The 19,980-nt window shown below is 44.9% G+C and overlaps 1 protein-coding gene across 1 annotated transcript in view; it reads right to left on the bottom strand.

Moving 5' to 3' along the window:
• Positions 1 to 275: 275 nt before the first annotated feature.
• The window catches only part of LOC142499265 (protein mono-ADP-ribosyltransferase TIPARP-like), a 45,678-nt gene continuing 25,973 nt past the window's right edge, over positions 276 to 19,980 (bottom strand). Inside the window, exons 4-5 of the mRNA XM_075608368.1 lie at positions 1,846 to 2,106; positions 276 to 1,454 (exon numbers count right to left, since the gene is read on the bottom strand). Coding sequence (XP_075464483.1) covers positions 1,004 to 1,454; positions 1,846 to 2,106 — 712 coding nt within the window. The 3' untranslated portion in view covers positions 276 to 1,003. The remainder of the gene's footprint in view (positions 1,455 to 1,845; positions 2,107 to 19,980) is intronic.

Below are 19,980 nucleotides of genomic sequence, written 5' to 3'. Positions count from 1 at the left end.
TTGCGCACAGCTTCGGTACAGGTAGGGAGCCGGTATTGCTGTTCAGGACGTGCTGACCGGCGCATGCGTGAGCTGCAGTTTGCCTATTGAGCAATATGTCCTTACTCGCGAGTGTACTTAAAGTGAGTGTCCTTAAACCGGGGTATGCCTGTACAACTTTCGTTGACAGGTGACGGCATCCTTCGCGCCCACTATAAGCACGGCCTAAGGAACATGCTACTGGTGAAAAGATTAGTCATACATACAGTATGTGAAAATAACAAGTGAATCCCTGCGCTTCTCCCATTGGGCTAACAATATATGGGGAAATAAATATATAGAGTGAAACCTAAGTCTGTAAGACAAAGGAGACACTTGGTTACAACCTTTGATCAAATATTGACAAGCCTGCTAACCAACGTCAAGGTAAGTCTCAGTAGCAGGTCTCTATGCTAAATGCATACAAATGTTCTGTGAAATAATGGGTTAAAGGGTCAGTCCCAGCTAGAAGAAAAGTGACCTCATGACTGAATGATTTATTAATTTACTAATTGTTCACTATTTAATTGAATAGATTTTGACAAGCTGAGTGTACTAATAATAAATAATATTTGAATACAAATATAACAATATAAGTGGTACAACATACAGTATGTCTGTCAAAAAGCAGCTTCTCTGAATGGTGAAATTTGTGATCTGGATACGACCAAAGTGTCCTCCTTATATATTTTGCAGTGTCTTTAGGTTGCATTTTGTACATATGGGTAGACAAACTCATCTTCTATTAACTTGGGTTGAAGTAGCATTCTTCATTGACAAAATAGGAGAGGTGACCCGTTGTTCAGCTACTTATTAAGCTACTTGGGGAATGTTGATACATATGGAAATAAGGGAGATTCACCAGTCTTCTGTTGACTTGGGTTGAGGGAAAGATTTTATATTCCCACTAATTTAATACGAGTTGGGGTGTGTTGATTAATATGGGATTGGGATGATCCATTCATCTGTAGGAGAGCGTAGACCCTCAGCCCACAATGACCATGTCTTGCATCTTCTGATACTTGATGATGAAATACGGGTAGCACTGGTCGTTATCGAATATAACGAAAATCTCAGGGTCATTGAGCCGGGAGACGCAGGAGTTATAAAGGTGGCTGGCCGGGTCCCCAGGGTGTATGGGTGGGGGCCGGCGGAGAGAGGAGGACCCTAAGGCTGGACGTCCCACCAGGACCTTGGCCAGGAACATGTAATGGTGACCATCAGAGGTGGCAGTGGAGTAACTGTGGGAGTAATCGGCTTTCTTGGCGAAGTAGCATCCCTGACCATAAGCGGTTCCATGTTTACCGCACACACGTGGGTCAAAGTTCTGTCTACAAACGGCTTCAACGAAGGAGAGGTCTGTGCCGTGGAAAAGATCCCACTCCACACTATTCCGCTCCAGCGCACTCAGCTTCTGACTCATGTGACCCCTCTTCCTGTGTGAAGATGTTGGTATTAATAATTTAGAGATGATCATTATAAATAATTCATAGGATATATACTCTCCTGTATACACAGTGACCACAGGAAATTACCATCACTAATACCCATAGGGAATAAACCCTCCTATATACACACAGTGACCACAGGGTGTCACCGTCACTGATACCCATAGGGAATATACCCTGCTATATACACACCCTAAATGCAGGGTGTCACTGATACCCATAGGGAATATACCCTACTATTTACACGCAGTGACCGCAAGATGTCACCGTTACAGATACCCATAGGGACTACACCCTGCTAAATACACACAGTCACCGCAGGGTGTCACCGTCACTGTCTGGTACCTATAGGGTATTGTTATAGGATTACATTACTCACCTTGTGTATCTCTCCCACTGGAAGTAGTTCTGTGTCCTGGAGATCTCCAGGATTATATACTGGGATTCGAGCATTGTCTGGTGGAAGTTGCTGTATACAAAAAGGAACTCACTGTCCTCATATCTCAGGGGGATCTTTTCGTAGTCTGAGAACCCATTAATGCGCCATGTCTCTGGGTACCGATGCTCTAATTGTGAACCGCTGAGACACTGTGAGGGGTTAAATGGGGAGGAGGAAGTACTCTCAGACTTGGAGAAAGTCCTAGAGAAAGAGAGAGGGTGACACAGTGACACAGACAGAAGGTACCTATGAGTCTGTCCCTCCCCCCGCAGGGTGACATAGTGACACAGAGAGGAGGGAGCTGGGAGTCTGTCCCTCCCCCCGCAGTGTAGCACAGTGACACAGACAGAAAGTAGCTATGAGTCTGTGTCCACCCCCCTGGAGGGTGACACGGTGACACAGTGAAAAAGACAGAAAGGAGCTATGAGTCTGCCACCCAACCCACCCCCCCCCCCCCCGGAGGGTGACACAGACAGAAGAGGGCTGTCCCTCCCCCCGCAGGATGACACAGACAGAAGGGAGCTATGAGCCTGTCCCTCCCCTCTCAGGGTATAATAATAACTATACATATATATATATATCTATATATATAAAATGAATAAACAATGGTTAACAGTTCACATCAGTTACCATCAGTTATCATGGACTATGGTAACTGATGTTAACTGTTAACCATTGTTGATCCCATACTAACAGTCTCATTTTGGTAATGTGCCTGGTTTGCCTTGATTATACCAACTTCATTTACGGTGTATGTATATAATATATGTATTTGACATCAGCATGTATTAGGCAATTTGGTGCATGTGTTATCTATGCTTGCTGTGTGGTTTTATATTTACTAGGGGTGAGGCCGGCCTTGTAGGTTCAAGGGGTTATTGTTAACCCCTTGTTCTACATATATTTTGTGCTTATAGGCTTTTTTCCCTTGCCTTGGGTATTAGGAGTCCATCAGTATCTTCATACGGGATTTCCCCTGTCTGATACATATTCTATCACAGGAGGATGTCAGGGTTTGTTTTAATATATTTTGTATTTTATGTTTGATTATTTGTGCTGCTAAATAAATCATAATTTCCTTTGATATTTGTTCTGAGTATACTTGAGTGCTGAGTTGGGACGCTTTTCTTTTTCTTTTCATTGTTATATTACTTCTAGTCCTTAGCACCGTTAGTGGTTATTATATTACTAATTTAAGTACTCATTATTTGCTTAGTCTGTTGCAGGCAGTTTGTCTTGTTGTATTATATATATATATATATATATATATATATATATATATATATATATATATATATATATATATATATATATAAACTGTATATGTATATATATATATATATAATATATATATATATATATATACACACACACACACACACACACACACACACACACACACACACACACACACACACACACACACACACACACACACACACACACACACACACACACACACACACACACACACACACACACACACACTTAGTTAAGTTATGGTGGGTAAAAAAAAGTGACAAAAACCCTCCACAGCAAAGCATATAGCAAATGGAAATATTCCTGTATGCTCATTTGCATGTCTTAGACAGGTCTGCAACCCCGCCTTTCACCATTATCACCCAGCACACAGCGCTTCCACTGCAGCAAGGGATTCTGGCAAATGACATGCAAATGGGCACACAGTGTCACCTTTTGCTTCAAAACCATTTTTAACATGGTTCCCTATATGCTTAAGCTTGCTGCATGGTCACAGATTTAAGCACAGTCATGGTTAAGATGTGTATATATATATAAATATTATATATATATATATATATATATATATATATATACAGTCATGTAAAAAAGAAAGTACACCCTCTTTGAATTCCATGGTTTTACATATCAGGACATAATAACAATCATCTGTTAATTAGCAGGTCATAAAATTTGTTAAATACAACCTCAGATGAACAACAACATATGACATATTACATCGTGTCATGATTTATTTAACAAAAATAAAGCCAAAAATGGAGAAGCCATGTGTGAAAAACTAAGTACACCTTATGATTCAATAGCTTGTAGAACCACCTTTAGCAGCAATAACTTGAAGTAATCATTTTCTGTATGACTTTATCAGTCTCTCACATCTTTGTGGAGGAATTTTGTCACACTCTTCTTTACAACGTTGCTTCTGTTCATTGAGGTTTGCGGGCATTTGTTTATGCACAGCTCTCTTAAGGTCCAGCCACAGCATTTCAATCGGGTTGAGGTCTGGACTTTGACTGGGCCATTGCAACACCTTGATTCTTTTCTTTTTCAGCCATTCTGTTGTAGATTTGCTTGTGTGCTTGGGATCATTGCCCTGTTGCATGACCCAATTTCGGCCAAGCTTTAGCTGTTGTACAGATGGTCTCACATTTGACTCTAGAATACTTTGGTATACAGAGGAGTTCATGGTCGACTCAATGACTGCAAGGTTCCCAGGTCCTGTGGCTGCAAAACAAGCCCAAATCATCACCCCTCCACCACCGTGCTTGACAGTTGGTATGAGGTGTTTGTGCTGATATGCTGTGTTTGGTTTTCGCCAAACGTGGCGCTGTGCATTATGGCCAAACATTTCCACTTTGGTCTCGTCTGTCCAAAGGACATTGTTTTCAGGTTTGTTCAGATGCAACTTTGCAAACATAAGCCATGCTGCCATGTTCTTTTTAGAGAGAATAGGCTTTCTCCTGGCAACCCTTCCAAACAAACCATACTTGTTCAGTGTTTTTTTTTGTACTGTCATGAACTTTAACATTTAACATGCTAACTGAGGCCTGTAGAGTCTAAGATGTAACTCTTGTTTTTTTTGCAATTTCTCTGAGCATTGCACGGTTTGACCTTGGGGTGAATTTGCTGGGACGTCCACTCCTGGGAAGATTGGCAACTGTCTTGAATGTTTTCCACTTTTGAATAATCTTTCTTACTGTAGAATGATGGACTTTAAATTGTTTGGAAATGGCCTTATAACCCTTCCCAGATTGATGGGCAGCAACAATTGCTTCTATAATATCATTGCTGATGTCTTTCCTCCTTGGCATTGTGTTAACACACACATGAATACTCCAGACCAGCAAACTGCTAAAACTTTGGCTTTTATAGAGGTGGTCACACTTGCAGATGATCAATTAATCAAGGGCATTTGATAAGCAGATCCTGTCTGCTACTTAGCATCTTAATTCCTATGGAAGCATTAAGGGTGTACTTATTTTTCACACAAAGCACACACACACACGCACGCACGCACGCACACACACACACACACACACACATATATAACATAAAGAATGTAACATCATGTATCCACGATTTATAAGCATGGACTTTTTATGCAGTATTGTGCTGTTCTGACCAGCTTACCTATGGACAGTTCCCACTACTCCAGCTAATGCTTCTTGATGATCTTTACTGTCCTATACAGCACATTACCTTTGTGTCATCAGCACCTATGTTTCTCTATCCCCTGGTGTAATTCTGTTTGATCAGGATCAGTTAGAGGAGTTGTTTTGCTCTAGGGTTATTTTGCACAGACCAGTCAGTCATATTGGTGAGGGGAGTTTATTGTAAACCCCATCCCCATTTTTTCATTAGAGTCAGTGATTGCTCCCATTTCTTTCAGCATTAGGTTGCTCAGGAATATTAAGGGTATTTGTATCTGTATATTCATATACTGTAGGCACTAGGGACTGCTTTAACTAGTTTATACTGTATGTGATGTGTTACTTAATACATTTGTATTTTTTGCGTATCCGAGTGCTTTTTGTGGGATACTTTTCTGTCTCTTTTCTTTTTTTTGTCTCAATTGTCACAAAAGCCCCAGCACCGTCAGTAGCTTATTTTAGCTTTAGCTTATTTTTCGGAGTGAAAAAATTAGTGATATAGCGCTAATATAATAGAGAGAGACCTCGCTCTAACCCCTTGTTGGTGAATGCGTGCTGCCTAGGGATGTATAGAATAGAAAAGAATGTATACCAAAGAAGGTACACTGAAGGATCCCCTTACAGGCGCACCGCAGACCTTTATAGTATAGATGGTCAGGGGTGGATGTAGTGAATAGAATAAACTTTATTTAATAACAATGTAGAAGTGTAGTTAAAACAGTATATAGTGCAGTACCATATACTTAAATAAAAGATAGACAGTGATGTCTATACAGCTCCGCCAAGCGTCTCGCTGAGCTCCTGGGCTCTGGTAAATGTAGTATCGTAACTACACAGGGTACCTATTGTCCTTCAAGTCACATGTACCGTGATAAAGGTAAGTAATACGTGATGGTATGTTAACATACACGGTACGATCACTTATGAGAATTCCCCTAGATCTCTACTAGGTGTGTAGAGTGGATAATGGGGTATGTGATCAAGGTAATTTGTATTTGAACAGCTGTGTCTATGCATAGGAGTAACATACACCTTGAACTGTGTTTTTATAGGACAGTTTGTCAAGTGTTCAGTGTGCTGAAACAGGGGCTGATACTCCAAGATCTTGAATATAGTATTTTATTGGTTGGAATATTGCCTATGGATCGAGGTGGTGCTTAGTGACCCTGACTATATATTAGACCTGTCACATATACAATCATAGACATATAGGTGTTAGTGCTCCTAATATAGCTTTGTAGAGAGGGCAATGTTATGTCAACAGTACTGCTTCCCTAGGTAACTCAATAGGCATTCACACTGTGTCCATTTAGCATACCCACGGAGTGTGTGGACCGCGCATGCGTCGTACGCGGTACTCAGTATGTCCCTGAGATATTCTCGTAGATATGGGCTGCGCATGCGCCGAAGCTGGACTCTATCCTGTCTGTTCTCGGCGACTAGTTCAGAGGTAGGTGGTGGGCACATAAAACACTTGGTGTATTGTGCTAAGTTTAATGGTAGTATAATATAGTATAGTATAGTAGATGCTAGCCAGAAAGCAAGTACTGCCCTGCGGCAGTACTAACACCTCTTTAATTGGGTGTAACAATTCGATGCTGCTATATAGGAGAGCTGGGCTCTCAGAGACCTGCTAGAGATAGCTGACAGAGCTAGTTAAAAAGTCGGCAAAAGACCCTCTTTTTAAAGAGGTGTTAGTACTGCCGCAGGGCAGTACTTGCTTTCTGGCTAGCATCTACTATTAGCCCACACCACTGTGTTAATTATGCAGTAAGCGCCTCCTCAGGGCTCTATCTACACTACTTTTCTGGCCAAATTGTACGAATTACCACAGCATACCGCGCTACACATGCGCTACTGACAGCTCACCAACCTTCGCCAAAGTTTGTGTGATTTTCCCTGTGTAATACCGCTACAGCCAGCAGCCTTACTGACGCTTGGATTTTATTTTACCCTACTCAATACAGCTTCAATCGTGTCCTTTACTACTTCCAATATTATCGCTTTACACACCGTTCACCACTAGCATAGCCCCCGTTTTGGCGCATGCGCATTCTGCACCCAATAGGGTATTACCATAGCACCCAGTAGCTCCGTCTGTGACGCATGCGCAGTTCGTACCATACGAGGATTTTAGGCGTGTGGCCTCCTGGTATTTAAACATTGGATAATGATATACATCAATGTCCTATACTACCATTAAACTTAGCACAATACACCAAGTGTTTTATGTGCCCACCACCTACCTCTGAACTAGTCGCCGAGAACAGACAGGATAGAGTCCAGCTTCGGCGCATGTGCAGCCCATATCTACGAGAATATCTCAGGGACATACTGAGTACCACGTACGACGCATGCGCGGTCCACATACTCCGTGGGTATGCTAAATGGACACAGTGTGAATGCCTATTGAGTTACCTAGGGAAGCAGTACTGTTGACATAACATTGCCCTCTCTACACAGCTATATTAGGAGCACTAACACCTATATGTCTATGATTGTATATGTGACAGGTCTAATACATAGTCAGGGTCACTAAGCACCACCTCGATCCATAGGCAATATTCCAACCAATAAAATACTATATTCAAGATCTTGGAGTATCAGCCCCTGTTTCAGCACACTGAACACTTGACAAACTGTCCTATAAAAACACAGTTCAAGGTGTATGTTACTCCTATGCATAGACACAGCTGTCCAAATACAAATTACCTTGATCACATACCCCATTATCCACTCTACACACCTAGTAGAGATCTAGGGGAATTCTCATAAGTGATCGTACCGTGTATGTTAACATACCATCACGTATTACTTACCTTTATCACGGTACATGTGACTTGAAGGACAATAGGTACCCTGTGTAGTTACGATACTACATTTACCAGAGCCCAGGAGCTCAGCGAGACGCTTGGCGGAGCTGTATAAACATCACTGTCTATCTTTTATTTAAGTATATGGTACTGCACTATATACTGTTTTAACTACACTTCTACATTGTTATTAAATAAAGTTTATTCTATTCACTACATCCACCCCTGACCATCTATACTATAAAGGTCTGCGGTGCGCCTGTAAGGGGATCCTTCAGTGTACCTTCTTTGGTATACATTCTGTTCTGATATAGCGCTAAAACTTAATAACTACCTAGTAAGATATCCACAATAAGTGATAACTTAAATAAACCATATATGTGGGCCAGGCTGCCGAGTACAAACTTGTTAGTACAATCAGAAACAAAACATATAACACAAAAAAAATCACTATTTGTTGATATATGTTGTTAGTCTAAGTTAGTTTGTATAGTTCATATACCTAACAATTATATGCTATGATTTGTCTTCCTCTTTCTTTTTCTCTTTTTCATGACATATGATTGCTCGTTAGACTCACTGAAGATCACAGAAGCATCTATCTGGACATTTGATATATGGTCAGATTTGTAATGTTTATTTCAGGCGCCTTGTTTTTATGTTATATAGTTATTTATTTTTCTGACTGTGTGACACGGTAACTTATGACAAGATATAATATTCACCAAATAACTGGGTTGAACTGAACGAGGCTTAGATATAATAAAGTATATTTATTCCTTAGATAGGTGAACACAACAATACAATTAACAAACAAGAAGGTAACACTTACTTAGGGGTTGGAATGAAGAAGTAATCAAATAGCAATTCTCCAGCAATCAGGCGTCAATCAGTTGGTATAAAGAAGACAAAGATGGTAGGCTGACATCAGTTTATATATCTTTTCAGCCCTATCCTTACTATTGAGTGCAGACTATTGAAGAACAATTATCTGCACCCAATCTCTAATATGGGAACATTGTTAACCCATACCCCCAGCTAGATGGCACATGCATACTGGGACCCTGGGGGTCTCATTTCTGTAGCCCCACACCCAGGTCAGGGGCGCCAGGTAGTCTACCAGATGGGGTATCTGGTCAGGATACTCTTTGTTTGTAAGTGTCAGTTATGACACTTACAAACCACTCAAGCTCTGCACTTCTCCGCCCTAATGTATACAATTGGAGAGGATGAGTCTTTGATCAGGGGGTCTGTTTCCTGACAATAAGTTGACCCTCTGATCATTTGCATTCCACAGATGGCTGAAACCCGTATACTTTCTAATATAAAGACATATTAAAATAACCGGTTCTGTTGGGTCCAGCGGGTCGAAACTACCCAGTTCTTCATGCCGGAAGTGACTCACCATAGTGGCCAAGTTTCAGCCCGCTGCGACCCTCAGAACCGGAGATACGCAAATACAGTTAAAACATTTTATTTCTTAATCACAGGATTTTCTGCTTTAAAATAAATCTCGGTTTTTCACTCTTTTCCCATTTACATCAACGGGATCTGCCGCCATAGACTTTTAATGGAGCAGCTCCGCCGTTGAAGTAAATGGGATTTCTCCGTCATAGCCTTTCAATGGGGAAACCGATGCCATTGATGTCTATGGGGGAAATCACTGATATTTATTGTCGCCCACACTCCGTCTGGTTGGTCGGAGAGGGTTGGAAATGGTCATGCATTCATGCCGGAACCGTGGCTTCATGCGACCCAAATCCCAGCCCTCTGGTCCTTCCAAAAACGGAGATATGGGCTTACCTTTTTCATGGTATCGGACTTAGCCGTTTTCTCGCGCTGCTCTTCTCTCCGCCATTGAAGTCAATGGCGTGGCCCGTTTGGCTAGCGCGACCCTTTCTGGGGTTCCTGGATTCTTGGACCCAGTGTTGTTCAAGTGTGGGGAGGCCTAGGGGCTAGGGGCAAAAAGAACTTTATTCCAGGGTGCCCTAGAACCTAAGATTCCCACGCCACTTGTCGTTGAACTAGGACTAATAGTGATCAAACTCTTTTACAGACAATGTTTCTGCTGTTCCTAGAAGACGGCGTCGAGGAATCCCCATTGAAGTCAATGGGCCCATTGACTTACAATGGGAAACCGCCGCTTCTCCTCTCGGACGCCACCTGCTGGTCTTCGAGGGAAACTGGTCCAAAACCCTCTATCCGCCATTGAAATGAATGGAGCTCCAATGGCGGCCTATGGGACTCTGCAAAATGGTGCCTGAAAAGGCGGGAACATTGAACAAAGGGCTATAATCACTATCTAACTATTAACCCTTGTCCTCCCGGATGGATCCCAGTGTGTGTGTGGTGCAGACCCTTACATGGGGATAATACATTGTAACAGGGGAACACACATTTTCATGTTGTAGCAAGGGAAAAACCACATCCCTGGACTGCAGTCCAGTTAACCCCTTGCCTCCCTGGTGAGGTCAGGGGGTGGCAATATGGGGTGTAACCCCTTTAATACTGGGACAATCCCCCTCTCCCTCTACACCTCCCCTGCTTAATAGGTGACCTGTGGCCCACTGACCCTCACGGGGAGTGGATCACTGCTGGCACCATTAACGAACTCAGTCTCAGATGGATTGTCCTGACATGAAAGTCCACCCGCATTGCTTTTTCACTACCCTTCTTATGCTGGATAGTGAACTCAAATTCTTGCAGGGCCAAGCTCCACCTTAGCAACTTGGCATTTTCCCCTGATGCCCTCTGTAGCCAACTCATGTGGCTGTGGTCTGTGATGACCTTGAAACCCTCCCATACACATAGGGTTGAAGCTTCTGGAGTGCCCACACAATGGCCAAGCACTCCTTCGCAATGGTGGCATATGCCATCTCCCTGGGGAGCAGTTAACGGCTGAGGTACACCACAGGGTGCTCTCTGCCGTCTTCCCCCACCTGCTTAACACAGCCCCAATGCCAAAGTCCGAGGCATCAGTCTGTATAAGAAAATGTTTGGTGTAGTCCGGGGCAGCCAGTATGGGGGCCCCAGCAAGCGCAGTTTTCAGTGCCTAAAATGCCGTTTCACAGGCAGGAGTCCAGGTGATAAGCACAGGGAGTTGCTTTCTGGTCAGATCAGTCAGAGGTTTGGCCACGGTGCTGTACTGTGGGACAAATTTCCTATAGTACCCTGCGGTGCCCAAAAATGCCATGACCTATTTCTTGGTTTTTGGAACAGGCCACTGAACTATGGCTTCTACCTTGGCTGGCTCTGGTTTGAGGTGCCCTCCACCCACCCTGTGCCTTAAGTACAGGACCTCTGCCATCCCGATCATACACTTGGTAGGCTTCAAGGTAAGCTTCCCTAATTCTAGCTAACACCGCAGCTACATGTCCTAAGTGAGATTCCCAGGAACTAAAGACAGCAATGTAATCTAAGTAAGCCCTGGCATAGCTCTGCATCCCTTCCAGTAAACGATTGACCAGGCGTTGGAAGGTAGTCGGGGCATTCTTCATCCCAAATGGCATCACTAAGAATTGATAGAGGCCACTTGGGGTGATGAATGCTGACTTCTCCCCAGCCTCCAGGGTCAGTGGGATTTGCCATAAGCCTTTGCTCAAATCCATGGTGGTCAGATATTTTGCCCCCGCGAGTTCATCCAGTAACTCATCCATGCGGGGCATGGGATAGGCATCTGAAACTGTCCCAACGTTGAGCAAGCGCTAGTCCACACAAAACCGGGTAGTCTTGTCCTTCTTAGGAACCAGGACTACCGGACTTGCCCAAGGGCTCTGGGACGGGGTAATTACCTCTAGGGTCAGCATCTCCTCTATCTCCTTTCTATGCTGGTCTTGACCTCTGCTGACACTCTATAAGCGTGCTTATGCAGAGGTAGCAGGTCCCCTGTGTCCACTGGTGTTCTGTGAGGTGCGTTTTCCCTGGCATGTCAGTAAAGAGAGCCCTATACTTAGCTAGAATGTCCCTGGCTTCTCCCTTCTGCCTAGCAGTTAACTGCCCCCTATCTCCACCTGTTCTACAGTGTTTCCCTGCCAAGCCTCCCCTAGGAGATCAGGCAGAGCATTGCTCGCCGGATCCTCCAGCAGTGGGCTACAAATTGCCATCACTGCTCCCATACTCGGTGCTCTGTACTCTTTCAACATATTAATGTGATATGTCTTATGCCTCTCTGGCTCTACCTGTAACATAGTTGTACTCATTCACCTTTTGGATGACCGGGTACGGTCCCGACCAGGCAGCCATCAGCTTGTTCTCCCGAGTGGGTTTGAGAACAAGCACCTGCTGTCCTGGGATGAATTCCCTGCTACGGGCATTCCGGTCATACCATCGCTTCTGCTTGGTCTGAGCGGCCCTGAGTTGGTCCTGGGCCACCCTCATGAGCATCTCTAACCGGTCTTGGAGATCTACTACATACTGGATCACTGAAGCATCAGTAGCCTCCCCTTCCCATCCCTCCCGGAATAGGTCCAGAGGTCCACGTACCCTGCGGCCATATAGTAGCTCGAAGGGGGAAAAGCCTGTAAATTCCTGCGGTACCTCACGGTAGGCAAACAGCAAGTGCTGTAAATTAATCTCCCAGTCTTTCCCCTCCACCTCTATGAAGGTCAGAAGCATCTGCTTCAGGGTACCGTTAAACCTCTCACATAATCCGTTTGTCTGGGAATGGTAAGGGGTAGTGCGCCGGTGCTGTACACCGCATGCATCCCAGAGACAATGTAACAGTTCACTCATGAACTGCGACCCCTGATCGGTTAGGATCTCACTAGGGAAACCTACCCTAGCAAAAATATTCAGCAACGCTGCTGCAACTGTCTTGGCATCTATTGTGCCGAGCGCTACCGCCTCAGGGTACCGGGTGGCAAAATCCACCACCGTGAGGATGTAGCGCTTCCCTGACCTGCTAGGAATCATAAGGGGTCCTACAAGGTCCATCGCTACCTTCTGGAAGGGTTCACCTATTACCGGTAGTGGGTTCAGGGGTGACTTCACACGGTCGCCCGCCTTACCTACCCGCTGGCAGGCATCACAGGAGCGGCAGAAAGTGCCCACATCCCGGGATGCCCCCGGCCAGTAGTAACGCTGTAATAACCGGGCTCACGTTCTGTTGACCCTCTAATGTCCCACTAACGGAATAGAATGAGCTACCCGTAACAGTTGCTGTCGGTACCCCTGGGGCACTACTAGCTGTCGCTTACCGGTCAATCCCTCCTCTATCCTGGGGTTCCCCGCTTCTCTATACAGGAGTTCCCGGTGCCACAGGCACCGCTCAGTGCCCTCCCCTGCCTGAGACTCGGACGCCCGAAGTATCATGCCGGCCAGGGTAGGGTCTGTCTTTACTGGCTCCCTAAACTGGGCTCCTAATTCTGGCCACCCCCCAGTCATGTCATTGACAGGGGAATGGGTAATGGTGAGGGGACACAGTAAGTCAGTCTGTGCTTGCAACTGATCCTGGCTTACCTCCCCGGGCTCCTCAGCGCCCTCCGCTATTGTTAGTCCCAAAGGCCGGGGGACTGGAGCCGCTGCCATTGCCGCGGTCTGGCTCCAGGTGACTGCCGCCACCGCAGCGGGTCTTGGCACCCGGTCATAGGTGCAGGTCATCGGTCACAGATCGTTGCCAAGAAGAACCTCGGCAACCAAACCAGGCAAAACCCCCACCTCCTGCGCACCCTGTCCCTCCCCCCAATCCAAAAAGATCCTGGCAATTTGCAGGAAACGTGGCTCTCCGTCGGCCACAGTGATCTGCATCCCAGGTCCTGGGAGCAATTCCTCTGGCCGGACCATATCAGGTCGGACCAGGGTCACTGCAGCACCTGAATCCATCAAGCCGACTGCTTGATGGTCACCGACTGTGACCGGGGTGAGGTGTCTGCTCCGGCCATCCGTCTGCTGCAGGGCTGCGCTGAGATGTCCTCCGCTCCTGGCTGTAGGCACTGAGGAAATCGGGACTGGCGTGGCATGGGACATCTCGCTGGGAGTTGTTTCCATGACTGGTCCGGATTCTTTGGAAGCCACCCGCACGCGGGCTACCGGCTTCGAAGCTGGGGTGCGTTGCCCCTGATGGGGTCCGCCAGAATGCAGGGGTTCCAGGCAATCTGGTCGGATGTGACCAGTGCGGTTACAGTTGAAGCACCAGCTCTCGTGCTGGAGCTCTCCCGACTACGGTGGACTGCTGCCCACAGGCGGCTTCTGAGTCAATTGGGGAGTACTGATAGTCTTTTTAGCTGGGGCCGCCGCCACTTTGGCTGCTGCTTTGGCGGGCATCAGCACCCGGCTGGCGACATAATCATCTGCGAGTCTCGCCGCCTCCTGGTAAGTCTTGGGCTTTTTGTCGTACACCCAAGCCCTCACTGCCGGCGGACACTGCTGCATGAGCTGCTCCTGGAAAATCAGACCCAGCAGGAGTTGGTAAGTCTTGGCCTCATAGCCCTCCACCCATCTGAGCCCATGCAGGGCCATGCGGGTCACGTAAGTCACATAAAACTCCAGGGGCTGTCTCTCTTCCAGCCGGAGTTTGCCCCGGTAGGCTTCAGGGTTGAGACCATATTGAAATAATAACAGCTCTTTTAAGTGATCGTAGTCGTCAGCATATTCCTCTGGCAGCGCCCTCATCGTCTGCTTAGCCAAGCCGGACAGCAAGGGGTCCAAACGTGCGACCCGGTGCTGGGGTAGCACTTTGTACCGCCGGCACTGCATTTCAAAGTTCTTTAAGAAACTGTCGATCTGATCAGTACCTTCCACGAACTTGGTGAGGCTGTGATGGTCCAGTTTGAGAGCATCTCTGTCGAGGTGGGCAGGGGGGCAATAAGCGGGTCTGTTCACTGCCATAGTGATAAACTGCAGCCGCTCCTCCGGTGTCCCTCTGTCACCTCACGCAGTAATCCGTGCCAGCATTTCAGGGGTGAACGGACTGCTAGCCGCAGTAACCAGTACCCCTTCAGCTGCACTGCTCCCGGGAAGTGCTCCCGCTCCCTCCCCGGGATTCTGCCGCCCCGGTGCTGGGTCCCTTCCCTGCTCGCCGGGTGGTTGCACAAGGGCGAGCTGAGCCATTCCCTGGGGCCCTGCAAGCCGGGCTTCGTGTGCCCTGATCGCATCTATTATCTGTTCGGCATCCTGGTCCTCCGTGGGCAGGTCATACTCTCTGCACTTTTCCCGTAGCTGAGCGCGGGTCCAGACGTTAGATGAGCCGGCACCCTCGCTCATGGTTCAAGGCTGATAGATGTTCAGTCGGAACAGTGAGGTGAGGTGGTGTTACAACTTGTGTTAAATGTTGCACAACTGTGTGTTCAATATCTTTAGTCCCAGGAACTCGCAATTCACCTCAAGTTCCCACTGTATTACAATGTCCCGCAGTAAACTGTAATACAGGTTCAGTTCGATCCCGCCGCTGCCACCAGTTTATTATAAGCTTGTCACGGTAACTTATGACAAGATATAAAATACACCAAATAACTGGGTTGAACTGAACGAGGCTTAGATATAATAAAGTATATTTATTCCTGAGATAGGTGAACACAACAATACAATTAACAAACAAGAAGGTAACACTTACTTAGGGGTTGGAATGAAGAAGTAATCAAATATCAATTCTCCAGCAATCAGGCATGAATCAGTTGATATAAAGAAGACAAAGACGGTAGGGCTGACATCAGTTTATATATCTTTTCAGCCCTATCCTTACTATTGAGTGCAGACTATTGGAGAACAATTATCTGCACCCAATCTCTAACGTGGGAACATTGTTAACCCATGCCCCCCAGCTAGATGGCACATGCGTACTGGGACCCTGGGGATCTGATTTCTGTAGCCCCACACCCAGGTCAGGGGCTCCAGTTAGTCTACCAGATGGGGTATCTGGTCAGGATACTCTTTGTTTGTAAGTGTCAGTTATGGCACTTACAAACCACTCAAGCTCTGCACTTCTCCGCCCTAATGTATACAATTGGGGAGGATGAGTCTTTGATCAGGGGTCTGTTTCCTGACAATAAGTTGTCCCTCTGATCATTTGCATTCCACAGATGTCAGGAAACTTCGCGGGCTTTTATCCTCGCCTTGAAACCCAGTATACTTTCTAATATAAAGACATATTAAAATAACCGGTTCTGTTGGGCCCAGCGGGTCGAAACTACCCAGTTCTTCATGCCGGAAGTGACTCGCCACAGTGGCCAAGTTTCAGCCCGCTGCGACCCTCAGAACCGGAGATACGCAAATATAGTTAAAACATTTTATTTCTTAATCACAGGATTTTCTGCTTTAAAATAAATCTCGGTTTTTCACTCTTTTCCCATTTACATCAACGGGATCTTCCGCCATAGACTTTTAATGGAGCATCTCCGCCGTTGAAGTCAATGGGATTTCTCCGCCATAGCCTTTCAATGGGGAAACTGCCGCCATTGATGTCTATGGGGAAAACACTGATCTTTATTGTCGCCCACACTCCGTCTGGTTGGTCGGAGAGGGTTGGAAATGGTCATGCATTCATGTCGGAATCGTGGCTTCATGCGACCCAAATCCCAGCCCTCTGATCCTTCCAGAACCGGAGATATGGGCTTACCTTTTTCATGGTTTCGGACTTAGCCGTTTTCTCGCGCTGCTCTTCTCTCTGCCATTGAAGTCAATGGCGTGGCCCGTTTGGCTAGCGTGACCCTTTCTGGGGTTCCTGGATTCTTGGACCTGGTGATGTTCAAGTGTGGGGAGGCCTAGGGGCTAGGGGCAAAAAGAACTTTATTCCTGGGTGCCCTAGAACCTAAGATTCCCATGCCACTTGTCATTGAACTTGGACTAATAGTGATCAAACTCTTTTTCAGACAATGTTTCCCCTGTGGCGGTTTTGTGGTTTGGATGGCTGCCAACTCGTTCCTGGAAGACGGCATCGAGGAATCCCCATTGAAGTCAATGGGCCCATTGACTTACAATGGGAAACCGCCGCTCCTCCTCTCGGACGCCACCTTCTGGTCTTCGAGGGAAACCGGTCCAAAACCGCTCTATCCGCCATTGAAATGAATGGAGCTCCAATGGTGGCCTATGGGACTCTGCAAAATGGTGCCTGAAAAGGCGGGAACATTGAACAAAGGGCTATAATCACTATCTAACTATTAACCCTTATCCTCCCGGATGGATCCCAGTGTGTGTGTAGTGCAGACCCTTACATGGGGATAATACATTGTAACAGGGGAACACACATTTTCATGTTGTAGCAAGGGAAAAACCACATCCCTGGACCGCAGTCCAGTTAACCCCTTGCCTCCCTGGTGAGGTCAGGGGGTGGCCATATGGGGTGTAACCCCTTTAATACCGGGCCAATCCCCCTCTCCCTCTACACTGTGGTACAATTCATTTTTTTGGTTTGTAGCAGGAGTCATCTCTTCGTTTTCTCAAATATATATATAATATACGATCATATGATCTAAAACATTAATTATAAGAAATGTTTCAATTCCCAGTCGGTATTAATTCTGGGTTGGACTAAGTGTATTCAATGAAAAGATCCAGAACATCTCTCTTTGGTTGAGGATGCTCTGACGATTCCCCTTCCTGAAGAGGAATCTGTTTAATTGCACTGAGTGAAAATGTTTTAAAATCACTTTTATTGCAATCAGAAAAATGTTGTGAGACAGGAAACCTTTGGTCTTTGTTTTTAATGGACCTCAGGTGTTCCATTATGTGTACTTTCAAAGGCCTAATTGTCCGACCAATATAATTCTTACCGCAATCACATCTAAGAATTTAAACAACAACATTTGTGTTACATGTGATTAGCGTTTTAATTGTGTATGTATTCTTGGTAACTCTTGATTAAATAGACTTGATGGGTCTAGCATAATTGCAAACACTACAATATCCACATTTGTGGAAACCTCTGGTCTGTTGGGTAGGCAATCTGAATAAACTTGGTGAAAGATATGTGGAGAGTGTTTTAGTCTTTTTTTAAATGAATTTGGCACTGTTGTGAACAAAGGGTTTGGGATCTGAATCTAACTGAAGTATATCCCAATGTTTCATGACGATAGATCTAATATCATCAGTATTCCTATTGTATTGGGTTATGAATAAGAGTGTCTTATCCTCAACATTTTCAATCTTTTTGTTTTGAGTGTTGAGATTAATTTTCAGTAGATCAGATCTCAATCTAAAGAAGGCCTTCTCGAAGGCAGTTTGTATGTCATTCGGCCTGTAACCCCATTGCTGAAATCTCAGAGCAAGATCTCTGGATTGCTCAATGAATGACTCAGTAATAGACCAGATCCCCTAATAAAGGACCTGGGTGACTACTACTAGCTTTCAAGAAAGCATTCCTCGAATTTTCGCTCTGTACAATGCCCTCCATATTGATAAACAGCAATAGATCCAGGTAAGTGATATGTTGTATATGAGCCGTATCAATAAAGGTTAAATTGCAATTGTTACAATTCAAGGACCCCACAAATTCTCCCAATAGTCTAGTACCACCTTGCCAAATTAAAATAAGGTCATCAATGTATCTCCGATAAAAATATTGTGCTGATACTTGTTGTGATTACTGTAAATGTATGTTTGTTCCCAGTGTCCCATAAATACATTTGCGTATGATGGTGCAAATGATGTGCCCGTTGCCGTGCCATGTTGCTGTAAGTAATAATGTTTGTCAAATAGAAAATAATTATGTGTGTGAAGAAATAAAATGGAATCTACAATAAATGTATTTTATGCAAGTGAAATATGTGAAGTGCCTAAAAAGTGCTGTATAGCTGAAATGCCTCGTTTGTGATCGATAATAGTGTAAAGTGAAGTGACATCCAGTGTAACCCAAGTGTACTTATGTGACCATGTGAAATTATCAAGAGCATTAAGAAGATCCGTGGAGTCCCTTAAGTAAGATGGTAACTTGTGTACCCAAGGTTGCAAAAAATAGTCGATATACCTGGAAAGACCATCTCCCAAAGATCCAATGCTCGCTATAATTGGCCTGCCAGAAGGGCAAGTAAGAGACTTATGAATCTTTGGGAAATGGTGAAAAATGGGAATCACAGGATTGGGGACAAACAAAAATGCTCGTTCTTTGTCATTCAATACCTAGAGTATAACTCCAAGATCCAAAATGTTTTTGCGCTGAGATGAAAACACATTGGTTGGGTCACCCTTAAGTTTGATAGGAATTACAGTCTGATAATTGTCTATGGGCTTCCATACTATTGTCTTCGATGTTCTGAACGACTATAGCTTCAGCCTTGCCAGCATTGTTGATCACTATATTTCTATTATTATTGAGGGTTTTTAATTTAGATTGTTCCTCCTTTGTCATATTGAAATGACAACATGGAGAAAATCTAAACCCCTTAGCCAGTGTGTAAATCATGCTCAACAAGTTTTTCGAAAGTCTTAATATGTGGCACCTTTACGTGAGAGAGGTTAAACACAGATTTGTTTTTAAACCCTGAATGTACTGAGCTCAACAAGAAGGGAGTATTATCATCAGTGTCATTATCAGACATCCATCTTCAAATAGGCTGTTTATGTCTTGTAAAGCACAGAAATCAGAGATAGTACCTTGTGTCCCTGTAGGAGGCGAGGGAGGCCACCAAAAAGAAGGAGTAGCCAGACTCGCATCCGTGACATCATTGGTGATCTCTTGTGTAATATTTTTATTGGCTCGGAAAAATTTCTTCTGTACCAATTTTCTAATACATTTCTGTAAATCTATTACAGTTTCAAATAATTTGAAATTCTCTGATGGGGGGGGGGGTAAGTTTAAGTCTTTGTTAAGAAATAATAATTCACTTTCAGTTAAATCAATGCCCAAATGTTGATGATGTTATTATTGTTGTGAGTCTGCCACACACCCCGGAGGGTGATACAGTGACAGACAGAAAGGAACTATG

The sequence above is a fragment of the Ascaphus truei genome, chromosome 1 (genome assembly GCF_040206685.1).
Source record: "Ascaphus truei isolate aAscTru1 chromosome 1, aAscTru1.hap1, whole genome shotgun sequence".
NCBI lineage: Eukaryota > Metazoa > Chordata > Amphibia > Anura > Ascaphidae > Ascaphus > Ascaphus truei.
Note: the sequence above shows the minus strand (reverse complement) of the source record. Positions and strands in the feature narration are given on the sequence as shown.